General features: G+C 39.7%; 2 protein-coding genes and 2 long non-coding RNA genes across 8 annotated transcripts; 2 read left to right on the top strand and 2 right to left on the bottom strand.

The window, feature by feature from the left end:
- Positions 1–1657: 1657 nt before the first annotated feature.
- Positions 1658–4697, top strand: LOC104436037. 5 transcript variants are annotated; one of them, XR_005548959.1, is made up of 6 exons: positions 1658–1931; positions 2045–2344; positions 3275–3651; positions 3747–3969; positions 4141–4268; positions 4353–4697. It is a non-coding gene; the product is annotated as an uncharacterized LOC104436037 (long non-coding RNA). The 5 variants fall into 5 exon arrangements; XR_005548958.1 differs by having other exon boundaries at positions 3484–3651; positions 3747–4268; XR_005548957.1 differs by having other exon boundaries at positions 3410–3651; positions 3747–4268.
- Positions 4698–4719: 22 nt separating this feature from the next.
- On the top strand, positions 4720–5333 carry LOC120291117. The gene is made up of 2 exons (XR_005548961.1): positions 4720–4826; positions 4907–5333. It is a non-coding gene; the product is annotated as an uncharacterized LOC120291117 (long non-coding RNA).
- A 375-nt stretch (positions 5334–5708) lies between these two features.
- LOC104436036 (calcium-dependent protein kinase 28) lies at positions 5709–8613 on the bottom strand. Its single transcript, XM_039309413.1, is given in 9 exon segments — positions 5709–6362; positions 6826–6882; positions 6884–6976; positions 6978–7001; positions 7347–7409; positions 7491–7795; positions 8029–8214; positions 8305–8359; positions 8464–8613. Coding segments are annotated over 9 exon segments (1098 nt in total). The 3' UTR covers positions 5709–6197.
- On the bottom strand, positions 7662–18937 carry LOC104417187. Its single transcript, XM_039309412.1, is given in 10 exon segments — positions 7662–7795; positions 7982–8359; positions 8464–8675; positions 8938–9036; positions 9220–9631; positions 9719–9761; positions 9764–9851; positions 10324–10897; positions 16362–17072; positions 18867–18937. Coding segments are annotated over 8 exon segments (2061 nt in total). The 3' UTR covers positions 7662–7795; positions 7982–8359; positions 8464–8612.
- Positions 18938–27383: the final 8446 nt, after the last annotated feature.

Below are 27383 nucleotides of genomic sequence, written 5' to 3'. Positions count from 1 at the left end.
CAAAGACGGCGGGCAAATCGGGATGTGAAATCAGCAACGGGCACTTGGGCTAATGAGGGCGCGGTGAAAGCTACACCCACCCTCTAAGGGTGCGTTTGGATGGACGTTTAGAAAGCCCCATTCAAATTTCCCAAAGTGGCTTCAACCAAAATAAGGGTGTTTCAACCTTCTCAATGAGCTTTCAAATAAAAGTGGAGTCCTTGAAAATGCTGAAAGCCTAAGGCTAGTAGGGACCAAATACAGGCTTTCAGTATTCTACCAAATGCTGAAAACATTTTTTTTCTTCCTAAACCACCCTCATTAATTTTCATATTTTCATTATTACTCTTGTATTTATTTATTTTTAAATGTAAAGGGCTGACCCTTCGCCGGACCGGCGAAGGCGGGCGGCCGCCAGCGAGCCAAATCTAGTGCCGGCGGTTGTCGGGCGAGGTCCCAGAGGTCGGGCGACCTCCGGCGAGGTCGCACGACCAGGCGGGCCGTCGGAGGCGCCCGACCTCGGGCGACCCGGGCGACCGCCGCTGGTCTCGCGGCGCGGGCGGCCCTCGCCCAGGTCTCACGACGGGAGGCCGCCGGCGGCTGCGAGACCTAGGCGGCAATTGCCTAGGTCGCCCGAGGTCGGGCGACCTCCGGCGGCCCTCGGTACCGGGTCACGCGACCTCGGCCAGACGGCGCCGGATCGCTCGTTGGCGGCCCGGCCCTTCCGGTCCGACGAAGGGTTTAGATGAATTTTCAAAAGAAAAGAAAAATAATACCCATCAAAGCCCCTTGCAAAAGTTTTTTTTACCAAACACACATTCAACTCAAAGTCCATTTGCAAAATTTTTTTACCAAACACAACCGCATTTTCCCAAAATAGCTTTGGGCTTTCGGCATTTGTATTGGACTCAAAGCCCATTGCAAATCTTTGAACCAAACGCACCTAAAGCCTTGGGCTAATGAATATGCTAAATAACATCTATTTCTATTTTTCGAAATAAAAAATAGAAATTTATTTGATAATATTTTTATTCCCGAAAATAAATTTTAAACAAAATAAGAAGTAAAAAAAATTATTTATTTGTTCTAGATAATAATTTTAGAATCAAGTATTTTTTTTCTCTTTTTCTTATTTTTCTTTTTTGAGGAGGGCCGGCGACCTCGCTTAGCCACTGTGAGACTCGGCCCTAATTGGGGCCGACGCTACCCCGAGGCTAGCGTTTGACTAGAGGAAGACAAAAAAAAAGGAAAAAAAAAAAGAAGAAAGAAGAGAAAATATAATAAAATTATTAAAAATTTTAAAAAATTCAAAATCATAAAAATTTTGAAAGTCATACTAAATACATTTATTCTATAAACACTTTCAAATGCTCCTAAATTTATCTAGGGAACAAAATCATGAAAAGTCATTTCTAAATAAAAATTATTTTTGAGATTAGAATAATTAGTAAATGCACTTTAATTTGCCCTTGGCATTGGTTCCAACCAGAGATTTTCCACATATCTTACGAGAAAATATTGGGTACCCTAACAGTGCCACGCAATCCGTGCTCTGAACTTTCATTGCGTGACACCTGTCCATGTGTCAGTCCACGTCGGCTCCCTCGGCTCCCTCTTCTCTCCGACGTCGTTCCAAATTAAATCAACGCGCGGGCATTGAAAAAAGTGAAAAGGGCATTCTCTCTCCTCTTTGCTCTCTCTTCCTCCTCCGACTCCTTCCGATCTAGCGATTCCTCCGACGACCGTCGCTCCCTCCCGACGAAGGCCTTTCTCTCTCCACTCGACGGCCTCTTCTCAAGGCTCCATTCTCTCGGCGCACTTCTTCCTAAATCGCGCTCTCTCCCGACGGCTGATTTCGCTCGCCTCTCTCCGTCCCCCGACTTGCAACCGAGAAGCAATCGCTCCGCCCTGCTCGAAGCAGTCGCTCGAGAAGCCCTAAATCTGCGAGTCAGGTTCGATTTTATTTCCCGAGGTTTTATGTTCGCATCTTTGTTTTGGGGAGAAAGCTTGACCTAAATCTGCGATCAGAAGTTCGCTGGTTTATTGCTTCTGATTCTAAGCGCAGCAACGCGAGAAGTGAAACTGCGACTATCTCTCTCTCTACCCTTGTCCGGTTTTTCCATTCTTGGCAAATTCGAAGATGAGCCCACTTCTGGATACATGATCTTAGGCCGACCCATCAAGTCGAAGCCCGGCGTAATCTCGCTGCTTCGCTCCACCAAGCTGTTGAATCGCTTGTGTCTAGGGGGTTTCAAGATTTTCCGGGGGGGCAATCGCCTGTTCCGTCATTGCAGACTTCCAGGCGAGAAGAAATGTGCCCACAATAATCACCCCAACACCGAACCGCCTCCTTTGTCCTCTCTCAGTATGTCGTCATCCCTTCTCTGCTTTCGTTTTTTCCCTTGTCGTTTGGTTTCAGGAAGTGGTGGGGATGTTACAAGTAAAAGAAAGGAATCGGGCAGTGAGGTTTCACTTGAATTGCGAGAGATTAACGCGGGATTGGTCGACCCCAGGTCCCGTATATGGCGAACGGTATGATTTTTGAATGAAAGCGGGTTCGCATGAGCTATGAGCGTTGGTGGGAAACGAGCAAGAAAGTGGGTTTTGCTGAAAATTTTGATCTTGTTGAAGTTGGACAAGTTGGGAGTCACGGCATTTCTCTTTGTTGAAAGCTAGTTAATCTTAGATGCTGTTTGTCAAGAAAAATTATAGGAAGAGTAGACACTGAACTAATGTGACTCTTTCAATGAACTGAACACATGGGGAAGCTGATATTACTTGAGATCTCTTGGAATAGTTGGTGGGTGTATCTAGATTCATGAACACCCTGGAATTGAATTAAATGGTTGCATTTCTTTTATTGATAAGCGTTTTCTGCTCCACTGCTCATGCTTTGTATCTGACTTTAGTGTCCATTTTTCTTGTTTTCTCATTCTCTTTTTTGGTTTTGCCGTAAAGGGAATTAGTCGAATTGTTTGTGAACTTTTCGTCAAGCACATGAACAAATGGCTCTCACTTTTCACTTGTTACATCTTTCCTTTAAAATGTGTGTAATCTCATCAATTTTTTTGTCCTTTGCCTCTTTGTAAGACACATTTTCTTCCAACTGCTTCTTTATTCAGACTTTCGCATTTTTAAGCCTAGGGTAAAATGCACTAAAGGTGACTCAATTTTCAATATTTTTTTCATTAGCCTGGCACAAACTTTTTACTTGTTGAAAATTTGAGGTAGTTGTCTATGTGGTTTATTTTAATATTGTTTTAGTCTTAATTGATGTGGCTTATTAAATGTGCAGCGATACAATTGCAACATCACATAGTATCTATTGAATACTACAACTACAGCAATAAATGATGTTGCCGAGAATTACTTGCAACTGTCTTGAGTTTGAGATAATGTCTTATAGATTATCATTACAATGGTGAAACAGTACCCAAAAAGAAAAAGGAGTGAGCAAGTTTTCAACAATACAAGTCCCAAAATTTAATGGTGTTGCTTAATTAGGTCGGTTGGATACAGAACCACCTTACTCGAGCTTTTGAATTCTTTGACAAGAATTGAAGCGGATATATTGAATTCGATGAGTTGAAAGAAGCTTTGATAGATGACAATCTTGGTCCGAACAACGAAAAATTTATTGAAGACATCATTTTCGATGCTGATCTAGATAAGGTAATACATAACCAGAAGAACCTACAATTTGGAATCTGTATATATCTTGTTTATATACGAAATAGAGTGCTCATTCTGTGATGGATGTATTCCAGGACGGTTGAATCAGTTATGATGAATTCAAGGCCATGATGAAAACGGTCATGGACTGGAAAATGGCTTCAAGCCAGTAGTTGAGAACGATGCTGAACGCGCTTAGCCAGAAGATGTTCAAAGACAAACTTTCTTATCTCAGAGGCTAAAAGATGTTCCACCCATGGCTTCTTAATCTGATCCAGATGAACCATGGAGAAACAAAATCGAAGTCTCATCAAAAGGGTATTTGGGAAGGAGGCATTATACAAAATCATTGCATTGGTTTGCTACTGCAGGGACATAAATGCTGTGGTTATATTATTTAGCATGTGCCGTTTCTCTGTAATTAGAGCTGCCTTTTGTTCATGCTAGACTTTTGAACAACTGCTTTTGCCTTTCCTATATGAACTACAGATCCTGATTGACCTAAGAATGACAAGGCAACCATTCTTACAAACAAAATCCAGGTGCTGAAGGATTTAACTACAGAAGTTAACAAATTGAAAGCTGAATGTGCAGCTCTTATTGAAGAATCTCGTGAGGTGATTTTATCTTCATCCAGTATCCTGAGGTTCTAATGTCCATTGTTTGCCTTGATGCTCATAGTAACTTTGCATTACAACCAGCTGATGCAGGAGAAGAATGAGCTCAGAGAAGAGAAATCATCTTTAAAATCTGAAGTTGAAAATCTTAATGTCCAGTACCAGCAAAGGACGAGGGTTATGTACCCTTGGGCTGCCATGGATCGATCCGTCGTCATGGGTCTAGCCTACTCATATCCAGTTCCAATACCCGTCACTCCAGGTCCAATACCCATGCTCTCACAACTTCAGCCTTTCCCTTTCTTTGGAAATCAGAATGCAAGTGCTATTCCTGCTCCGTGTTCTACCTTTATCCCAAATTCAATGCCTGCCAATCCCACATTTGAACAGCAGTCAACCCAATATGCTTCCACTTCTCACGTGTCAAATAAAAAAAAAAAAAGACTCCAAAAGCAGGTCTTCAGATCATCAAAGGGCAGCATTGCAGAGCAAGACGAAGATTCAAATAACGTGGCAACAGACCTTGAACTTAAGATGCCTGGAACATCATCACATCAGGTTTTTTTTTTTTATTCTGAACCAGAGCTAGATCTACTCTGTAAATTGGCACAATATGCATAACAGTATATATTATGCAGGACTTGACGTCCGGAGAAAAGAAGGGCAAGCAGACCCAGAGGAAGGAGATAAGTATTTTACTGATGGGAGCTCGTCGAGCAAGCTTTCCTCATCTCAGGCTTTTCCAGATAGTTCCTCCAATAGTGTTAGTGACAACCCAAAGTCCAGTAGATGAAGAGTTGAGTCCAGAAAATCTCAATGCCACAATTTTCTTTTCCTGTTACAGGCCTAACTCATTTTCTAGTGCTTTCGTAGTTTGTACCCCGAGGCTGGTCAGTTGTATATTATGTTGCGTTTGCTTAATTTACAGGGAATTTTTTTAGTTTATACAGATTTCAGAGCATATGCCTGAAACTTGAACAATGAAGGGCACATTCATTACTTTTTTAAGGGTTTAGCTCCAGCAACCATGACATAATTGATTGGAGCTTCTGTTTTGCATCCAAACTATCTTGCGACTTTTGACCTGCCATGAGGCATAAGCCAGGTTGTACTCCTGCATGAGTCATTCGCATCGTGTATTTGTGATGCCCTGGTGGTTATTAGATAAAAAAGTCTCTAGAGATGCTGTCGTCAAGAGGTAACGAATCAGTGTACCGATAGAGATGTGAGCTAGCATACGCTTTTGGGTATTCCCAACATCATTGACCGGAGCAGAAAAAGGCGAATTCTTTATGTTCTGCGCATCACCTCCTACATTTGCTATTCTATTGGCCATGATTCAACGTGATGATGAATGGCTTTTGAAACCAAGAAGCGTCACCCTAAATAATACCCTAAATAATATGATCAACTTATTTTCGTTAATGGCTGCTCAGCATACATCTCTAAATAATTCACAGGAAAAGCAGGTGCATTGCCCATCTCTGAGAGAGACTGAAAAATGCTTACACTTAATTCATTTGCGATGCCAAAAAAATTGGGAAAAGAGAAGGCCTTACAAGTAAAAAACCATTGCCCATTCTATAATAGAACAGGCCCCCAAATTCGAGGGCGTTAAATATACACTCGCAGCCTACACATCCCACACTCATTAGAAGACGTACGCCCGTATAGCCCTTCCCTCTCACCAAGTAAACGACCACAGCCAGCAATCTCTCCAAACCTTCATCCTCAAGCACTTCTCGGCTAACTTGGGGTGCCATGCAAAATCCCTTGATACTAACTTTTGTTCAGGGATTTCCACTGGCAATGGAGCGGAGTACAGAGGCGGTCATCATGGTTGGCTCGGTATATCTTGAGTAACCAAAATACGTAACCTGTCTCGTGCTCCCTCCTCTCTTTTTAACACCCAAAAGCTCCAGAATGGATCTATATCTTCCTCAAATTCCAATAACCAGATGGGCTCGGCAAGTTTTGAGAGCCCATGCTTGCAGTTCTTAACAGCCTTCTGAACTCCGATAAACTTATTTTCCCATCTTTGTCGACGTTGGCTTCCTCTAGCAGAGGACCGAGGGAGCCTTTCAAACCTGTCTGCTAAAAAGGGCATGGGAGCATCATGTCAAGGTTACACGTTAACATGCTTAACCATTTCTTTGTACCAAGCAACATAAAAAACCTGCGCCACTACTTTGAGCAGAATATACAACAAGAGGCAATACATTCGGCTAGTATTTTCAGATGAGACAATAACCAAATTATCAAGGTCACAAGCTGAACAGTTTCTTTATGTGAAGCTGCAACAGAAAGTAGCTATGCTACTATTTTGTGCCCAATATGTAAAAAGACAGAACTTATCCCAACTTTTGGGCAATTTTGCAAGAAACAAACTTCAAGCTCCCAAGAGACAGGGTCAAAATTCAGTTACAAATTAAAACAAATATATTTAGCCCTGTCTACGTAATTTAATTTTCACTCTACCCATACCCATAGTGACAAATGAGAACTAGAGGACAAATGAATGTGGAAGGGATGAATAAATGAAGATAGTCAAAATTACCAGTCGAAGTTCTTCTGGGGTTATATAACCATCACGATCAATGTCAAATTTTTCAAAAAGTGGCCTGTGACCGCAGCTGCCACTTCTCTGAGTCATGTTCCTCCATTCGATGCACACGAAGAGTAGCTGCAACAAACTCAGTAAAATCCACTTAGCTCATCCGTGTTGCTATCGATCTACATGAAGGAAAAATAAAAGAGATTCTTATGCACCATTCAGGACTCACATGTTTGTGCAAAATCTATAAGCTTGGCAGCAGCTCATCTTATGAATGAAAAAATTAGTCCAACATTTCCTGGCTAACAACACAAGCAAGTTTCCAAAATGATGAAACATGAAGCAAGAACTAAATGGAAGCTTCAAGCATCGAATATGAACAAAAGAGAATCACCAAAACAATAAAAGAAGAACGTGAAACTGACAGAAATGGTATTCCACAAAACCCACCAGAAAAGCAAATCTCAATTGCTAATACACAAGGAAAAAAACAAGGCCATAACAAAGGTAAAGATAAAAGTTACCGCTTGAAGAATCTCTAAGACACATGGTTCCTTCATCTTCCAGGGAAGATCCTGAGCAAGGGCCTGCATGCATACAACACTCATGATCATGATGTAATTAAAATATTCATCAGAGTGAATGTGGAATGAGAAAGAAATGGATACCTCTTTCATTTCTTCAAGACTAATAGAACCATTTTTATCTACATCAATTGCAGCAAATTGATCCTTGAGGTCAGCAAGTTCCTCTTCATCAAGTGTGCTTGCTAGTGCCTGCAAGCAATATTTGTTAGACATTGACATGATATAATATCCTTTCCTCCTTGAACAAATCTTACAGAGCAGTTTTGTTAACCGTAAAGCAAATTGTTTCAATCGACCGTACTTCACAAATTGTCTCATATTGTTCAAAACTGATATATCAATAGGGATATCTGATGCATTTCCTCCTTCTCTGACCCATGGATATGCTGAAAGTTGCAGCAATGAATAAAGATCAATGTTAAGAGGAAACAGAAATTATTTTCCCAACATAAATGGTCCATGCTCCAATAAGCAACCACTTCTTTTCCTAAATCTTGAAATGAATCTATTAAAAAGTAGGGTTATAGAAGCACATATGACTAACAAAATTGCCACAGATGTCTCTAATTTACCTGCTCATGATTTGTAAGAGACCGAGATGTAGGAGGTTGCGAAAAACCACTCAAATGAGCCAAAGCATCAGCTAGAGCATTTACACCTTGCTCTTCAGTTAGTTTTTGTGCTGTTGGAGTGAAAAACCCTACAGACTTAGGATGAACCACTTTGAGGGTCGCAACAACTTGCTCAGCGGATGACTCCAAAACTTCATGCATTGCTGGAGGGCTAATAAACTCAAATGTGCAACCTACACCTCACTCAATGGATCTGACAGTTCACCTTTGACTACTTGTATACATCAAGATAGCCATTCCTTCTTTCCCAGCGCGTCCAGTACGAACAGACCGATGGACAAAAGTCTCTGAATCATTTGGCAGTTCATAGTGGATGACCTGGCATTAGGAGTTGCATACTCTTGTTAATCTTATACACGTAGCTTTGTGAGAGGACTAACTAATCGTGCAGGTAAACAAACATAAAAAACTAAATAACCTACGAGATCAACATTAGGGATATCCAGCCCATGAGATGCAACATCAGTAGCAACAAGAACAGTGAACTTCCCCTGCCGGAAACCATTAAGAGTTCTCTCCCTCTGATGCTGAGAGATATCCCCATGCAATGCTTCAGAGGCAATGATACTCATTAATGCCATTGACACCTCATCTGCATCTCTTTTACTCTGTATGAAAACAATGGTCTTCCCACCTTTCGCATACACGTAAGATAGATATACAAAAAGGTCATTTATCTAGTAAAAGCACAATCTATTAAAGCCTACCATAAAGCATGTAGGCAAGAACAAAATCAAAGCCTTCTTCCACTAAGCAGGAAGAATCTTAAGAAACAGCATGATAGAGAAATTCAGGACATATTCCTAATGGGAGACATCCATATGCAAATGTTAGCGAATCAAATAAGCATCTTGATTGGGGAAAAAGATATCAAATATGAGGGAAGCATCTCCTACCGTGATGAGATCACTTAGAATGGTACACTTTGAAGTTGGAGTTGCTGATATGGCATAAATTTTAATTCCCTCTGCGAGTTTTTCATCTTGTTCTCCAACCTACATCAGGAAAATAAAGAGCAGGCAAACCACATAAGCCATCACACGACATTTTGATGAGCCACACTCCTCCATTTCTATGACTGTACTATGCAAAAATTCAGGCCTATACCCAATATCGGATCATGCAAGAAGTTTGGGCAGATGGAGACAGAGAGATTGTTATTGAGAGAAGAACTTTACTAAGTCAATTGTCAAAGGATTGTTCAAGTGCTTTCTCGCCAGTTTCTTCACCCAACCAGGCATTGTGGCAGAGAAAAGCAGGCGCTGTCGCTGTGAGGGAAGCTTTTCCAAGATCACCTCCACATCTTCCTCAAAACCAACGGCAAGCATCTGATCAACTTCATCAAGTACCAAAAATTCCACTTCTCCCAATTTAAGGCTGTTACCGTTGATCAAATCAATGATTCGACCAGGAGTCCTGACAACTACATCGAACCCCTGGGAAAGGACACTTTGTTGGGTAATGTAAGAAACTCCACCATAAACACACACGGTGTTTAAGTAAGGTGTAGATTCCTTAATTTCTTTCTCTACTTGTTTTGCTAATTCCCTTGTTGGTGCTAAGGCCAAAACTCTAGGAAGTCGCCCACATCTAAGAGACATTTACAGTATAATCTGTCATTAGAAAAATGCTCAAACATTGAGGTCACCAAGATAATTAAAATTATTACTCAAATACCTCGGACTTCTATGTTCATCACCATCAGTAAGACGCTTCAGTATGGAATCCCGAAAGCTAAAGTCTTCCCCATTCCAGTCTTCGCACGAGCAATTAAATCACACCCTTCAAGCACAGGGGTTAACACCGCTCTCTAACAATCACAGAATAGTACAAGGAACATGAGTTTGCCATTGAAAACATGATGAAACTTTAGTATAGTGAACAATGAAGGGGGAAAAGTAATGAGTGATGAGTGAACTATCCTAGTGCTGGCAAAAGTAAAGAAACCAAATATCGAGTCGATTGAAAAAACGAATTCTGCCTGTGTAAAGCCTTAGTCCCAACAACATCTTAGTGTTGAACAGCTCAATTTTCAGCATACGATAGTCATCTAATGTAAGCTACGACAGAACATCCCAGAATACCTATTATGATTGCCTGCACTTAACTCCATCCGTGGTTCGCCTAGCACATTAACAAAGGTCAAGGTTTTCTACTTAATTTTCCAGCCAACTAAGTATGCTCAAACAAAGAAAAACTCAGCCAGCAATAAACAACAGCAATTCATACCAAAGCGAAAATATTGGATAACATAGGGGAAGGAAACAAAGGATAAAGCATACTTGAATGGGAAAGAGATGGGTAATGCCACGTTTCTCAAGAAATTCCACGAGCCTCTGAGGCAAACCCAGCTTGGAGAGAGCTAGCTCGTCCTCGCTCACACTCTCAGCCTCGCCACCCTCAGACACGAAGCCGCCCTCATCCTCACTCGCGTCAACCTCGCTCTCCGAGAACCCACCAGTCCTCAACTTCTTGAAAGCCTCCTCGCTCACCACCGAGTTCGGCGTGGCGATGGCAGACGTCACGAAGCTGCTCAGGCTCCTCCTAAGGCCGCGCCTTTTCACGCACCCACTTTCTAAAAGCCCAAAGGGTCTTCGGCCATGGCACTCGCTGGACGAACAGAGCAAGGAATTGAAGTGGGGCTTCTCGGAAAACGATAGAGAAACCACGGCACCAGCCGAGCCATTGCTTCTCGGTCGCGAGTCGGGGGACGGAGAGAGGCGAGCGAAATCGGCCGTCGGGAGAGAGCGCGATTTAGGAAGAAGTGCGCCGAGAGAATGGAGCCCTGCTGAGATGAGGCCGTCGAGTGGAGAGAGGAAGGCCGTCGTCGGGAGGGAGCGACGGTCGGAGGAATCGCTAGACCGGAAGGAGCGTCGGAGGAGGAAGAGAGAGTAAAGAGGAGAGAGAATTCCCTTTCGACTTTTTTAAATGCCCGTGCGTTGGTTTAAATTAGAACGACGTGAGAGAGAAGAGGGAGCCGACGTGGACTGACACATGGACAGGTGTCACGCAAGGAATGGTTCAAAGCACAGATTGCGTGGCACTGTTAATCGAAACTATTCGTTTAAGCTCTCACGGCAACTTCAATCATATGCTCTCGCACGGAACACAATTCTAAATTATTATTCTCCTTCTACTTGTTCATAAATAAATACTCATCCGACGAGTTCGGCCACATGCTGCCCTGACCAAAATTTATTCGGAGTCAAATCCGATGGACCCCTCTGGCATGGAGGTGCAACACTAATCCCATCAAACTAAAAGCATATTCTTGTTTCCTAAAAGAAATGCATCAAAAGGAGCGAAGGGTGTGCGCTACCTTCCCGCGACAATACTCATCATTGACATGAACGAAGCCTAAAAACCCGCCGACGTCAGCAACAAGTTATCAAAAGACATTGGCGTAGGGGATGGGCTGGAATTCGCTACAAGTCAACTTGCCCTTCCAAGTAATTTTGTCAGGATTGTTAATTTATTTTCAAAACTCATACATCTTAATATTACTATCGCCAGGCCTAAAGTTACCTTAATGTAAAAATGAGAAAAGATCGGTCTAACGAATGAAAGAATGGTGTGGTCTCTTGATAAGTTTTTAACGTGATTTATTCTCATTCCGGATTTTCATTATTCATTAAGTTGATAACTTTCTTTTCTTTTCTTTTCTTCTTATGCAATGTGGACCATTCTTGATGACATAAAAACCTAAGAAAAGAAAACATAGGGTGTTCCCGTACCATCGTTTCACCACTTCACTTTGTCCATCCAAGTTTGATCATCAAGGTGCAATTTTAACCAACGTGAGTATTATAGGCCACGGATCAGTAACATTTTTTTCCCCCAACCAAGCACCTAAAACTCTTGAACTGACTGAGATATCTATATTTTTTATAGAGTTAATATTATGAAAAAATCCAAACTGGTACACCTTTAATAAATTTATTCTAAACTCGATACATTTGTGATAAATATATTCTCTATTGATTTCCGTTTAATATTACTCAAAATGCTAAGTTAAATGACACGTAACAGTTAATTAATGTACCGGTTTGAGATTTTATTCTTTGTTTGTCACAATTATACTGATTTGTGATTTTTAATGATATTAATCTAATTTAATGGAAGATATGTTTGTCACAAACGTATCAATTTGTGATTTTCGGCAATTAAAAAAATTGTTTTGTGTAAATTTGTCATTACTGTACCAATTTAAGGTTTTTTGTGGTCATTTTGAATAAATTTATCCAAGTGTACCAATTGAGAGTTTTTTATGATAAAAAAATTAGTTTGTGGTAAATTTATCATAAATATATAAGTTTGAGGTTTTTCATTATATTAATCATCTTAAATATGTATACTTTTTTCTCCTCTTTATTCTTGAGATTCTCCAGTGATCTCCAACAATCAAACAAAGAGATTTGTTGAAGTCGAGCAAAAGCGACTGAAGCGACAACATTCGCCAAGTGGCGGCTTAATAGGAAAACTCATGGAACTAAGCTAGGATCCTTATTCCTTTGGTGGCAGCAGAGCCTCATCCTTCGGCGAAACAATGATGGTGTTTAATTGGAGGAAGACTTCATTTAGGATGAAGACCTAATCCGATGAAGGTGAAGAGTGATTGCAAGGGCGAGAGGCTTTGATAAGGAGCGGTTTCTGGTAGGTTTCTAAGATGGCGAAGGAGGTAAGAAGGAACCAAACTGAGTTCTGAACTAAGACGTGAGAGAGAGTTTCTAGATTATATATGATGAAATTATAAGAAAAAAATTTGTGATTACATATATCGATTGACAACTTATGGGCAAAATTGTGTTACCAGTTTCTCAAAAGCGACATATAAATAACATATAATGTTTAATCCAATCAAATTAAATGGCCCAGCTCGAGGAGCCAGACAACAGCATGGAGGCGGCCGCGGAGGTGGTGGAGAAGCCACGGCGGTGGCCAACATTGGAGACAGGTGGTTTTGTGTGCCGTCACATGTGTGGTTGTCAAAATGGACGCGTCGCGCTAGTATTGCTCGTTTTCCTAGTGAAAACTCTCGCCGCCCTCCTACACCATGCCATAACCACCGTCGGGCACATGGTTTCCGAAACATGCTCCGAGTAGAGGAGCACAAGAAACGTCAGACCTGGCGAAGGAGCGCAAACGATGAACCTCGAAGCCGGTCCAAACACAACAGCAGAACAAAGAAAGAGCTATCGGATCTCTTCATGGCCCGGCAATTGGAAGCTGGCCGAGTGGAGATAATCTGTGCAAGCGAGAGAGAGAGAGAGAGAGAGAGAGTGATATGAATGTGATCGGCTTGTTGTCTGCTGGCGTAGCAGGCAGTCTCTCTCTCTCTCTCTCTGTCCTGCTGGTCGATTTGGGCCACCCACCGATCTGGGCTTCCACAATCGGCCCATCTCATTAACAGGCCCAACTCGCACTCAGGACACCTAAATGCTTTACTTGGTCTCGGGGATCCACGCTAGCTAGCAGATCGAGTCACATGAACCACACGCGACATAATAGCTGGTCGAGAAAGAAATTTCTTCCAAAGCTCAGAGACATCTTTGGGAATGCCCAATCCTTTGAATTCGAGTACAAGCGCACATTTGTATCCGTGCACAGCGCCTTGATGATGATAGAAACTGGCCCAATAATGACCGCATTGGACCTATATCATTCGGGTGCGGTCAATAATTTAATTATAGCCAGATATTAAAAAGTTAAGGGCATGAATTATTATGTATTATAAAAAAATTTTGGTGCAAATATCCTAATTGGATTAAAATGGGTACATGAATCTAGAAGACCCAAAAAAAAAGAAGGGAAAATTACAAAAAAAGTCATAAACTTATTACAAATGTGCCAATTCAGTTCTAAAGTTATTCCCGATCAGTTCATCTAGCCAAAAATGGCCGACCGGCATTGACGTGGTAGCCAGCGAGCTCTAGTGACATTTTTTAATAATATTTTATTTTTTGAATTTTTTTTATTAATTTTTTTATCTTTTATTACTTTTATCTTTTATCTTTTTTTTTTTTCTCTCTCCCTCCTTCCTCCTCCTCTCCTCCTCCCTCCTTCTTCCCTTGGCTCCGGCGACCGACCAGAGGGAAGGGTTGGCTGATCACCAAAGTCAAAGGAAGAAGGAGGAAAGAGGGAGAGAGAAAAGAAAAAAATGATAAAAAAATTGATAAAAATTTCAAAAAATAAAATATTATTAAAAAATGTCATTTAGGCTGCCACGACAATGCCTGCGTCTCGCCGGCTGCTGTGTTAGCATCGGTTGGCCATTTTTGGCCGAATAAACTAATCGGGAATACTTGTAAAGGTTTAAGACTCAATTAGTCAAAAAATTAAGTTTATGACTGAATTAACATAATTGCAATATGTTTAGGACTTTTTTTTTAGTTCTTTTTTTTTTTTTTAAATCTAGAAAAGAGTGAGAATTCTTGGTCTCTCTAATCCTATGTACTTTTCATCTTATGTACATTCCTTTATGATTATGAATATTGAATATTCATATTGAGATGTAAGTTACTTACTTCGAAATGCCTTACATCTCATATAATTAGAGTTAATCAATTGCGAAAGACATTAGTTCCACTAGTCATGCTCATACAGATTGGATTGAGGAATAATCTAAGCTACTTACATATAACATGTCTCATTTAATGTTTGCCGGATGAATCATCATGCACGAGAAAATCCAATAACATCAAAACCCTCACTTGTTCATCAACACAAAGTTACTCAGATCTTGCCATTGATCTCAGCCAAATTAAAGAGTCAAAAGTAATATAAAAAATCGCGGCTCAGCAAGCTTTTAAGCAAAAGCTATATGTATCATGTACGTACGATCAGACTCACTAAAGTGATCAGAGCACAAATAGAAGAGAAACAAAGGAAAATTGTAACATAAAGCCACACCATACTGCATCTGCTTGTCGATCTCCCAATGACCTCCATCCTCTGCATTGTCAAAGAAAAAAATGCATTATTCCATGAGACGTGTGTATATGGCAGAGGGAAAGATCAGCTCACAAGATAGACAATAACATGATTAATAGTATCATAGAATATATATTTCTTAGGATCCATTCGTTTCCCGAAAAATGAGCTATTTTCGGAAAATATTTTCCCAATTGTCATTTTTCAAGAAAATAACAATATTTTCTAGTGTTCGGCTAAAACCTGAAAATGTTTAAAAAAAATATTTTCCGATATTCGGTAAGGAAAATATTTTCTAAGACTTCACTACTTAAGCATACATTAGTTACTAACCTATAAATCCATCAAATATGAACTTGCCTTTAAATTCGAGCAAACTTGCTTCATATCTTTGTTCATTCATTGTCGCCGAACACTCATTTACTCTAAAAAATGTTCGTATGGATTTTAAAAAGAAGTAGAAGAGAAAAGAAGCAAAGTATGTACAGCCCTAATGAGAATCTTCTAGTTGAGTGGCATGTTCTCCCCTGCGTCGTTTGAGTTCTAATAAACAAAAGAAAAAAGAAGCAAAGCATGTAGAGCCATTTACTTGAGTAATGTACAACTGCAGGCTAGAATAGATAAAGAAAAGGATAAACAAGAATGTAGAGCACAAGCTTGAGATTAACGAACTCGAGGTTCGCCTAGCAATGGCCAATGACTAGCCAAGAAAGAAGAAGATGGGAAACAAAGAAAAGAAAAAAAGAAGAAGAAAAGAAATAGAAACGAAAAAGGAAATTAAAAATAATTCGAATTAAAAAGAAAAAAATTAAATTAAAAATAATTTGAATAAAAAAATAAAATAAGTAGAAGAAAGGGGAGGGGGAAGTTAGGATTTGTAAAGATATGAAATAAGAGAGATCAAGTAAGGAAAATGTTTTCCACTTTTGAAAAATGGAAAATATTTTCTTTTTTTTTCAAAAGTGGAAAACATTTTTCTCTAATTAAGAAGACTTTTTCCTTTTCATGGAAAATATTTCCCCCAAGAATTCATTTTCCATTAAACAAACGCCAGAAAATTCAAAAACATTTTCTCGAAAATTATTTTCTGAAAAACGAACGGAATCTTAGACTACTTCAAGCACATGAAAGCAAAACATGTTCCCAAAGGAATGAGCCAAATACATTGGCACCAGAGCAAATCCATGTCATTCTTCATCAAAACTAACTAGTAACAGTAACTCATAATTTTCGGGAAAACTGCACCACAAGGTCTAAATAACGACATGGAGTCCTAAAATTTTGCCAAAGGTGCAATTGAGTCCTAAATTAAGTGAAAAGTTCATGACTTAATTGTATTACTTACATGAATTTGGGTCTTGCTGTGTAACTTTTCCATGAGTTTTCTTACTAGAGTACAGTGAAGATGTCGGGCTCACATTGTAGGGTACCACCAAGGATCATCCAATCACTGCCACCCTCGCTATTGTTTGGAGTTGTAAAGGCGACGTCCATGCATGAGAAGTGCACATCAAACACAGGCACCCACAGCCACGGACCCAGGTGCAGCCTCCACTTGGCTTCCACCACCACGTCGATGGTCACCACCTCGCCCTGCAAAGAGCGCACTAGGCCCATAATACCCAAGTCATTGGCGATCGGCAGCATCGACAGGGCCTCAGCTCTCACCGTTGTCAAGTTGCGAGGGCCCTGAGTGAAGGCCGGAACATGAGAGGGACGAGAGAGAGTGAGGTCACCTCCAAAGCTCAAAAGGAGCTTCATGTGGGTGTACTTGACAACGATGAGCTTGCGGGGATTCTTGACAGAGAGAGAAATGTTCCACTGGGCGCTGACATGGGAGGTGGAGATATTGAGGGACGAAAGCGAAGAGCCCAGGTCAAGCCTGAACTCTGGCGACATTAGGGCAGGTATTCCCAAGAAGATGACCATGAGGAAGCCGAGAACGGCGGGTATGGCAAATGCAATAGAGTGGCCGACGATCAGTTTGTACCCGTCGGGCAGGGGTGGCACTGGTGAAGGTGACGCTGGGTTGTTACTCTCGGCGGGTGGAATGGCTGGAGGTTTGTCATTTGGAAATTTTGTGCTGAGCGTTTTGCTGTTTCTGCAAGTATTTCCGTGTGAAGTTCTGTGCCCTCGCAGCAAATTGAAGGGAGCGTGGAAAGTGGGAAGGTACCGTTACCTACTTATGGAGAGGAGGCTGCATGGTTCCGGTTTCCCTTTCTGCCAAAAAATATAAGCTGCGTGATTTTGGGGTGGTGAGAGGAGAATCTCAGAGGAAAAGGGAGTCAACCAATCCTCTTTTCCAAATCGGTCCCGCCGTCCTCTCTCTCTCTCTCTCTCTCTCTCTCTCACATGCGTTCCATTCCGGCAGGTCAAATCCGGATGTCGCAACTGCAAAAGGCGCCGCAAGCTTTTGACCCAGCCGGCGAGGGAGACGTGAGCAAAACACCTTGGGAGATTCATAACACGTCGATATTACAATTTCCTTTTCTTTTTTGCAAATTACGCCCTAATTTTGGTGAATTTGGTGCCAATGTGCCCCCGGGGACAGTTCCGTTAAAAAAATTTCACCCGTGTATCTTACCACAAGACCACACCCGACTAATTGTGGAAGGAAAATCGATTATGTGTGTGTACTCTCGATTGAAATACACTGTGTGAAGTACATATCAACTTTATAGTGGATGTTTTACCCATCTTTCTACCTTCGTTGATGCGTATGATTACTATATTAATTTACTAGTTTCTCATACATCCCTTATGAGATGCGGTGGGGTGACTCTCTCCATGTGAAGAATCTCCTTCTTCCCAAGTGTAATTTTTACGTTCTTAAGTTCAAATGAAATAATTTTAGGACATGCTTGGGTCCAACCGCACCCAACTAATTGTGGAAGGCAAAACCGAGCGCTTGTGTGGCTTTACGTGAGTGTCATGTGAGAGAAGGCAGCAATTTTCTTTCTCTTTTCTATTTGTTTCTTTTTTTCCGCCGAAAAGAAGACAAAAATTTAAAAAGGGGCATCTTTACCAAAAAGCAAAAAATTAAAATTAAAAAAGGGGCATTGGCGCTGTACCTGGAGTGCTGGGAGTTGGGGTCAGGAAATGTAACGTGGGCTTCGCAAGACACTGCCAAGAAATTACGTGGAGCGTGGAAAGAACCGGGGAAGGCTCAGTCTTTTGATGCGTTTCGGCGGGGCCCAGAGATGCAGTGTGGACACGAGCGTGAAGTAAGGGTGAGCAGTTCCCGGTTCCGGTTCGGTTCCCTTTGGAACCTGGAACTTACTCTCCGGTACAGGTTTCTCAATTTTGGAACCCTAACCTCCGTCAGAAAACCGAGAACCTAACCTACCCTATCACAAAGTTCCGGGTCGGTTCAGATTTCAACATGTTTTTTTTTTTTTTTTTTTGTTTCATTTTCGTAGTGAGCGCAAATATCCAAAAGCTGAAATAATTCAATAGTTGGCCCTCCATTTTCGGTACCTGCCAATACACAGCAATGTAAATCTTTTACATTTAGACGGTCAGCTCTACTTCCAACTTGCTCCACACTCTAATACAAAATCAAAGAGATTCCTCATAAGGGGAAAAGGTAATTCTAAGTGTGATATGACAATGACACATAAGGTTGGCCAGAAAAAAAGATAAGCAACACATACAGCACATGCCTATTAGAGAAAATCTATATCCTCATTTCTATCAAGAATCCTTGAGTAAAATTGTCTCGTGGCTAATTCTTAAGGTACAAGCTAGAGAAATCCTAAGACAGAAAATGCAAAAGAGCCTATATTTACAAACAAGAAAAACCGTCCCAAAGCAATAACAAATTTGATCTGGCAACAAGAATGAATATGCATGACAGCAAAGACCAGCAGAAGGCTAACATGAAAAATCCATTTACCTCTTCCCCAGACATATACTACGGAGCCGATCTCCCAAGATCATGCCCTTCAAAGCAATCATTGCAGCCATCTTCTAGTATTAATATATGAGATGGACAAGGTAGGGCACAATGGTTAGACAGGGAGGTAGATATATACGAGAACTTAAAATATTTTACGAATTTCTATTGTATCATCTAAGTACATTACCTACAAAAGAATAGGGGTACTCTTGCCAACACTAGGATCACCTCCCACCAAAATTAAGGAACCTTTAGAGCCACAATGCAGCAAAATCAATAGCTTTGATAAAATTAAAATCTTCAAACTTCCATACATCTCAAGTGAAAGTTCAAGTAATGCAACAGATTCGTGTGGACCATACAAGAAAAAGTAGGTCGAACTGGCACAAGACCACCGCCTAGCACTCTCGAAACCTCCTCTCCAAAGGGTCCATACCTAAACATCAAGCACAAATCATTTACTTTAAGGAATTAGGCGACATGCCATCCAATTCATCGAGCCGCGAGCGAGGTTCGCGAAGCCCGGCCACCGGCACTTCGCCATCGAATCGTTCGTGGCCAGATCGATCTTCGAGGGAGGTACGGCGACGGCGAGCACACGGCGACGGTGATAGCGGCAAAGACACGAGTCTCATGGCACCAACGGCGGCATGGACGGCACAGCGAAGACGACGGCGGTCAAGGCTCAACCCATGGCCAAGGGGGGAAGAGCTTGGTTCTGGCGGAGTCGGTGGCGGTTCGAAGCAACGACGGCCTGGATGGCGAAGCGAGCGGCGGCAAGAGGTGGTGATGGTGGCTTGGAGACGGCGGTGGCGGCTCACGGCGGCGAGGGGTAACGCAGACGGCGCGACAGCTAGTCGGGCTCAACGGCGAGACGGCTCATCGGACGAGCGGGGGTGGTGGTGGTTCGGTGGCCAAGAGATGGTGGTGAGTAGGGCGTGGGGCGACGGTGTGGTGGTGGATGAAGCAGCAGCCACCATGTTGATGAAGAAGAAGAAGAAGGGGTGGGGTTTCGGCCGAGAGAGGGGGAAAAGGAGAGAGAGAGAGAAGAAAAGAAAAAGTTGGGGGGGGAAGTGACGTGAGGAGTGAAAAGTGGAGAAAAGAAAGAGAGAGAGAGAAAGAGTAAGGGGGAAGAATCGTAGAGGCAGGAAATCGGGGAAGCTAGGTTTTTTTTATAGAATTATGACCGGAACCGGGAACGCCGGTTCCTAGAAAAATAGAACCGGGAACCGGAACCGGTGTCTTTGGAACCGGGAACCGAACCTAACCCTCCGGTTTGGTTCCTTGGTTCCCGGTTCTACCCGGGAACCGTGCTCACCCCTAGTGCGAAGAAAAAACATTGAAACGGTCGGCCGACAGAATCATATATGGATCTACAACGACTAGTTATGGAAAATTGATTGATCTTACGTCATCTATATACACATAAAATTAAAAAAAACAATAATAATAATAAAGAGCCTTTTAAAATTGTAAGTTTATACTCGGAGGATGAATTTGGCCATATGCTCTCAATATGACGGGACCCTCTATGATGATTGCACAATATTATTGTAATAATTTGATAAGACCACCGTCTCATAGTTATTCTTCGAAAAGTAAATGGGGCTTCAAAAAATTTGAATTCAGAAAGTTTGCTTCCAATACCATATGAGAATTTGATTGGACTACTATTAATTATTCTAAAAGCTTAAGATATTAAATTTATTCCCCTTGCTTTAAATAAAATTATAATGCATGATTTTTTTAGTCAAACATGAATATATAGTTTAATATCTAATTATTATAACACTTCTCCTCACGTTTAGTCTTGGAGGAGTAAATGGGGCTCGAAAAAACTTGAACTTGTAACCTCGAGTTTTGATATCATGTAAAAATTTGGTGAGATTACTGTCACTGTTTTAAAAGCTAAAGTTATTAAATGAATATATGAAAAAAAACAAAAACAAAACAAAACAAAGTTAAGGGCTTGCCTGCCACGATAGATAATTGGTCCGCCCACCACGATAGATAATCGTGTAAAGATGATTGGAATTCGCAACGAATCAACGCACTCTCCCGGGAATTTTGCATTGATTGTTAATGTATTTTCAAAGCTCATACATTTTAATATTACTATCGCCAGGCCTAAAGTTACTTTATTGTTATAACAAGAAAGAGCGGTCCAGCGAATAAAAGAATGGGGCGGCCTCTTCATCAGGTTTTTTTTAACATGATATATCCTTCTGGAAAAGTGAAGCAAGAACAAATTTGACGGCGCAAAGACCTAAGGAGAGACGTTATAGGGTTTCCCTCGTACCATCTAAGTTAATCATGGATGTATGATTTTAATCAACGTGAATGGGGGGGGAAGTCTACACCAACTCATTCTTAAATCTTTTATATTTGTATCAATTCAGTCCATTTGGCCAATTGTAGCTGGTCAATACTAAAGTGGACAATTTTTAATAACATTTTTTTTTAAAATTTTTTATTAAATTTCTTCTTTGTCTTTTTCTTCTTTTTTTTTTTTCCATTCTTTTTGGTTTTTCCCCCACAGTGACCGATGAGGGTCATGAATTCCTCGCCAACTACTAGCGAAAGTCCCAACCCTCGCCTAAATCTAGGCAAGGTCGAGGAGCCACGAGTGAGGCCAACCGCCTCAACGTAGGCAAAGGCGACCTCGCTCGCGACTAGAGAAGCCATGGCATCCTTCGCCCTTGGGTATTGAGGCAAATAATCAAGGTTGCTTTCTCTCAAGAGTGACGCCATGGCGAGGCTGGCCTTGCCCAGATCTCCTCAATCAATGTGGCGAAAAAAAAACAAAAGAAAGAAGAAAAGAAAAAATTAATAAAAATTTTTAAAAAAAAGAATATTATTGAAAATTATCCATGTTAACATCGGATGAAATCCATGTTAGCACTAACCAGCCAAAATTAGTCGAATGGACTGGATTAAAGATTTATGAGTGAAATTAACAAAAAAATAATCAAAACTAAATTAACACAATTATAATAGATTTACGAATTTTTTTAGTAATTCTCTTTGATGATATAGTTTACAGATAACTAATGTTCTTTTCCCCAATCAAGCACCTGTAACTCTTGAATTGATTGAGATATTTGTTACTTTATTTGTATATTTTCTTCCCTTTTCTTCATTCGTGAGATTCTTTAGTGATCTCTAACGATTAAACTAAAAGTTTTCTGCAATTTGCTAAAGTCGAATAAAGAGACTGAAGCAACAACATTCACAAAGCGGCGGCTCTATAGGGAAAACTTGTGAACTAAATGGTGGCACGGAGCGTCATGTTGGGAAAATATAGCTTCGAATTGGGTAGAACAATGAAGTCGGATCTTTATAGTACTCAAATCGGACTTTGAGGAGTAATATCACTTTCTTTAAGGATTTATTTGCCTCACAAAGTTGCTAATGGTGACCAGAAAATTTCCTCCAAGATACAACAAAGTCTCAAATGAGAATACTAGATAGCAATTTTAGTATTTCTCCAAAGTCTCTCATGAGAAACAATTAGAAACAATGGTTGTAGTTTCTTTCAAAAGAAAAACGAAAAAATGAAAGAAGATGTGTGTTTTATCTCAAAATAAATGTACTTATCTTTGTCTTTCAAATAGAGGCAACCCTTCAAAAAGGTTGCAAAAGAACAAATGCAACATTTTGAAAAATGTTGCAAAATGAACAAATACGTCTCAAAGGTTACGTTGAAAAGATATAAAAAATTGGAGTTAAATAATAATAAATAAATAATAATCGTAACTTTTCGTGAATAGTCGTACTATTTCAACAAGACTTTATAATTATTTTTTATAAAAATAAATCTGAATTTTCTATAAATAAAATTAATGATCATCGTTTAGTGACAAATCTCGTCCATGTTTGCACTCACATCTTTTCGATGTGGGACAAGGCACCTGTTCACTTGTTTTATAAACAAATTACCAACACGTCATCCTTCGGTGGAATAGTGATCGTGTTTAATTTGAGGAAAACATTACTCAGGGAAACATCCTTATCCAATGACGATGGAGAGTCATTGCAAAGGCGAGGGGTCTAGATTAGGAGCGGATCTTGACATGCTTCTAGGATGGTGAAAGAAAGCAAAATGAATTAAACTACGCACTAAATCAAAAGATAGAATTTTTGGATTATATATGTGAGAAATAATTTTAAAAAAAATGTTTATGATTGCCTATATAGATTAACAAAGCATGGGCAACATTGTGTTACCTGTTTTCAAAAGATTGAATACAATATTTATTTCGATCAAATTAGTCTGACCTCACTTTTTCTACACTGAATGACAAACCGGAAACCATTTCTCGGAACCAAAGAATATGACAATATATATCTTCATTCTAAATGCCAACTACAAAACATAATCAATTTTAGTTCAATAAATTGAGACAGATCAACGAATTGCACAATCCATTATCTAAATTCCCATACGTGAGACGCACATGTCAATACCATCAGTTTTGCCATACTCTAAGTTGTTTATGACATCTTATGAGATATGACATAAGCGCTCTTGTAGATATGATACTCTTAAGACTTGGGGATGTATTGCTTATGTAAGCATATAAGATCCTAAGAGACCTAAGGTGAGACCTAGAACCATTACTTGTGTATATCTAGGTAGTGCAGAAGATAGTGCTACAAATATGTTTTTAGATCTATATACTAATACGGTGATAAAATCTAGAGATGCAGTGTTCTTCGAAAACAAGTTTCTCAGAGATCAAGACTTGAATGTTTCTGGATCTACAGATATGATTTTAGAATTTCCCGTGGAATCTGAAGCAGGCCCTTCTGACACTAATTTCACACAGCTGGTTGTTAAACCATTTTCAGTTAGAGTATCTACAAGAGAGAGAGTTCCCAAAAGTTTTGGTGATGACTTTGTTACTTACCATCTTGAGGATGATTCATTCTCCTATCAAGAAGCAATGAGATCTAGGGAATCCCTACTATAGGCAGACGTCATAAATGATGAAATGAGCTATCTGTTGCAGAATTACACTTGGCAGCTAGTAATTTTGCCAAAATGGGCTAAGGCTATAGGCTGTAAATGGGCATTGAAGAAGAAACTGAATAGTGATGGATTAATGGCCAGATACAAAGCATGTTTAGTAGTTAAATGCTATAAACATCAGAGTGGAATAAAATATTTTGATGTCTATTCACCTATGTGTCATTTATCAACTATAAGAATTCTTCTTACTTTGTCATCTATTGAACACTTTGTAATGCATCAAATGGATGTAAAAACAGTTTTCTTAAACGGGGAGTTAAATGAAGAAATTTACATGGAACAACCGGAATGATATGTTATAAAATGTCTTGAGGACAAAATTTGTAAATTGAACAAATTCTTGTATGGTCTTAAACAAGCACTTAAGATGTGGCACTTTAAATTTGACAAAGTAGTAAAGAGTTATGGCTCTTAGTCTAGTTATTCAGATAAATGCATTTACCATCGTTCTATGTCAAATAAGATAGTCATCATTTACTTTTATATTGATGACATGTTAATTCTTGGTTCTGATCATTCTGTAGTGAGTGACGTGAAAGTTACTTTAGCTAAAAACTTTGACACGAAAGATTTTGGTATTGCTAATACCATTCTTGATATGAAAGTAAGTTTTAAATGGCAAGTCATATCCCTTAGCTAGACTCATTATATTGAGTAGCTACTTTCTACTTTGGGATATGATAAGTGTAAACCGAGTGAGACTAAATCCTAATGAATGGATCGACGTGGATCAGTTAAAGTACTCGAAATTGCTTGGTAGTCTCATGTATACTATGAGTTGCACTAGACTCGACATAGCCTTTATAGTTGGCATGCCGAATTGTTTCACTAGTAATCCTAATAAAAAGCATTGGAATGCCCTCAATGGGCTAATAAGATACCTTAAAGGTACTAAAAATTATGCTATCTATTATTCTGGTTATCTTTCAATTGTGGATGGATATTCTAATGTCTCATGGTGCTCAGATATTGGAAATAGTAAGTCCACTAGTGGATATGTATTCACATTGGGTGGAGCTGCTATTACTTGGAAATCCAAACAACGGACTTTTATTGCATTATCGTATATGGAATCATAACTTTTTGCTTTAGCCTCAGCCGACGAAAAGGCCGAGTTGATAAATAATTAGATTATGAATATTCCTCTGACTCGGCTAAATATTAATTCTTTAAGCCTATTCTGTGATAATCAAACAGCCGTCCAAGTCGTCAAGAATGCTCTCTTTAGTACAAAGCGAAGATATGTGAGATTGAGACATGCGTTGTTGAATTATTTGAGAGAACAATGGGTTATCACCTTGATCGATGTGAGATCGAAGGATAATATAGCCGATACTCTCACCAAAGGCTTGCCTAAAGATTGATTATTCAAAACAGTGTAGGAAATTTGATTAAAGACTATATAGGCAAGTTTTAATTACCATTTACTTATCTTCTAATTGTGTGTTTTGAATTATCGAATCTTCCTTTATTGGCCACAATGATAAGCACAATTTATATGTTTTATTGATGTTCACAGTTGCTGACTAATTTGAAAAAGGGTGAGTTGTCTTATTCCAAACTTGATGAAGATGACTTTAACCTAATTCAAATGTTCTATCGGGGAAACTTGTGTCATTTCAAACTTGATGATACAATTCAACTAGATTGGACTATCCTTTTGGTTAAAGGATCTCATTCCAAACTTGATGCTAGATTATTTGATTTTAAGAAATTAGTAACTGTGACATTTCAAATTGAAACATAGAAATAGTTGTTTACATAAGAAGCTTGCTGGTTTTGTTCTTAATTGAAACTTGATATCACATGACTAGGTTATTGTAAGTGACTTGACTATTGGTCATGTTCTTTGAAACTAGACAATAGTTATTCTCCTACAAATAAACTTAAGTTAATGGCTCTTTATAAATCACATTATTTAGGTCTTGTTCATAATTTATGAAACTGGCTTGATGCTTATCAACATGATATTATGATGCTTTATGACATCAATATATGTTATTCTCTACCTGATGGAATGGTGTTAAGTTTTTATTCAAATGATTAAATTCACGATAATATGAAATTCATATTTGACATTCTACAAGAGATGTTAGAGATGTAGGAGAGCTTAATGAGTGGAATCTTGACTAGGATGACATACTTAATGAATGAATATATATCATTTAGAGCGTGTGGGGACTTGACAGTTTACCTGCTATTGCTTATTTTGATGGAGTCCATTTACTTGAGACTTGCATTTTGTTATCTCTATTTTGTGAATATTATTATGTTTGTTTCTTATATTTGTAAGGCCTTGGACTATTTTGACTCGCCTACTTATACTTGACTATTATGCATATGTTGGTTGTAAATTGAGTATGAGATTTATTTTGGGCGTTAGGATTTGGATGAGTTTATACTGAATCTAAAACTCATAATACTCATTTTGATTTGTTGATCTCAGAACAGATTCATGATAAGGATGATTCACTTATTTGGATTGCAAATGATGATTGAGTTTAATACTTTACTGCTGAAAAAACTCTTTGACCGATCTGAGTTGATTGTCTTAGACTAATTGTGGATGATTCCTATTTGTTTGAACATTACATTGACCATCGTATTGGATTGTGTTGTATGGTGAACATAGAAGAAGATTGTTGGATATATTGTTAATATAGTCCAAATAATATGTTTACATACAAGCCCAATAGGTGAAAGCACGGCTATTTAGGTCCATATGGGCCAGAACCCAATAACTTTCATACATATAAACATACATATAAACTCTAGGGTTCCCCTACGCTGGAGGTAACACTATTAAGCATTCCAAATTTAACGTCTTTTGGTGTAATACTTTAAGCAACCGAAAAGACTTTCTTCTCTCTTAAACCTATAACCTCCAACATCATGCACATACGATCAAACTGATTGAAGCAATAAGAGCTCAAACTAGAAGAGAAACAAAGAAAAATTATATCATAAAGCCACGCCATACTGCATCTGCTCGTTGATCTCCCATATGACCCTTCCATCCTCTACAATGTCCAAGGAAAATGTGTCATTTCATGAGATGTGTGTATGGCAGAGGAAAAGATCAGCTTGCTAGACAGACAATAACATGATACATAGGATCACAATCTATATATCTTAGAGTACTTTGAGCACGTGAAAGCAGAACAGGTTCCCAAATAATGAGCCAAATACATCATAACCGAGGCAAATCCATGTCATTCTTCATCAAAATTAAGCAATCCTGTAACTTTCTAGGAAAATTGCACCACAAGGCCTTGACATGGAGTCCTAAAACGTCACCAAAGGTGCAATTGAGTCCTAAATTAAGTGAAAAGTTTAGGACTTAATCGCATTTCTTACGTGAATTTGAGTCTTGCAGTGTAATTTTTCCATGATTTTTCTTACCAGATTACAGTGAAGATGTCAGGCTTGCATTGTAGGGTGCCACCGAGGATCATCCAATCACTGCCGCCCTCACTGTTGTC

This window comes from Eucalyptus grandis, chromosome 3 (genome assembly GCF_016545825.1).
Source record: "Eucalyptus grandis isolate ANBG69807.140 chromosome 3, ASM1654582v1, whole genome shotgun sequence".
Lineage (NCBI taxonomy): Eukaryota > Viridiplantae > Streptophyta > Magnoliopsida > Myrtales > Myrtaceae > Eucalyptus > Eucalyptus grandis.
The sequence above is the reverse complement of the archived record's forward strand: the minus strand, read 5'-3'. Positions and strand labels throughout refer to the sequence as shown.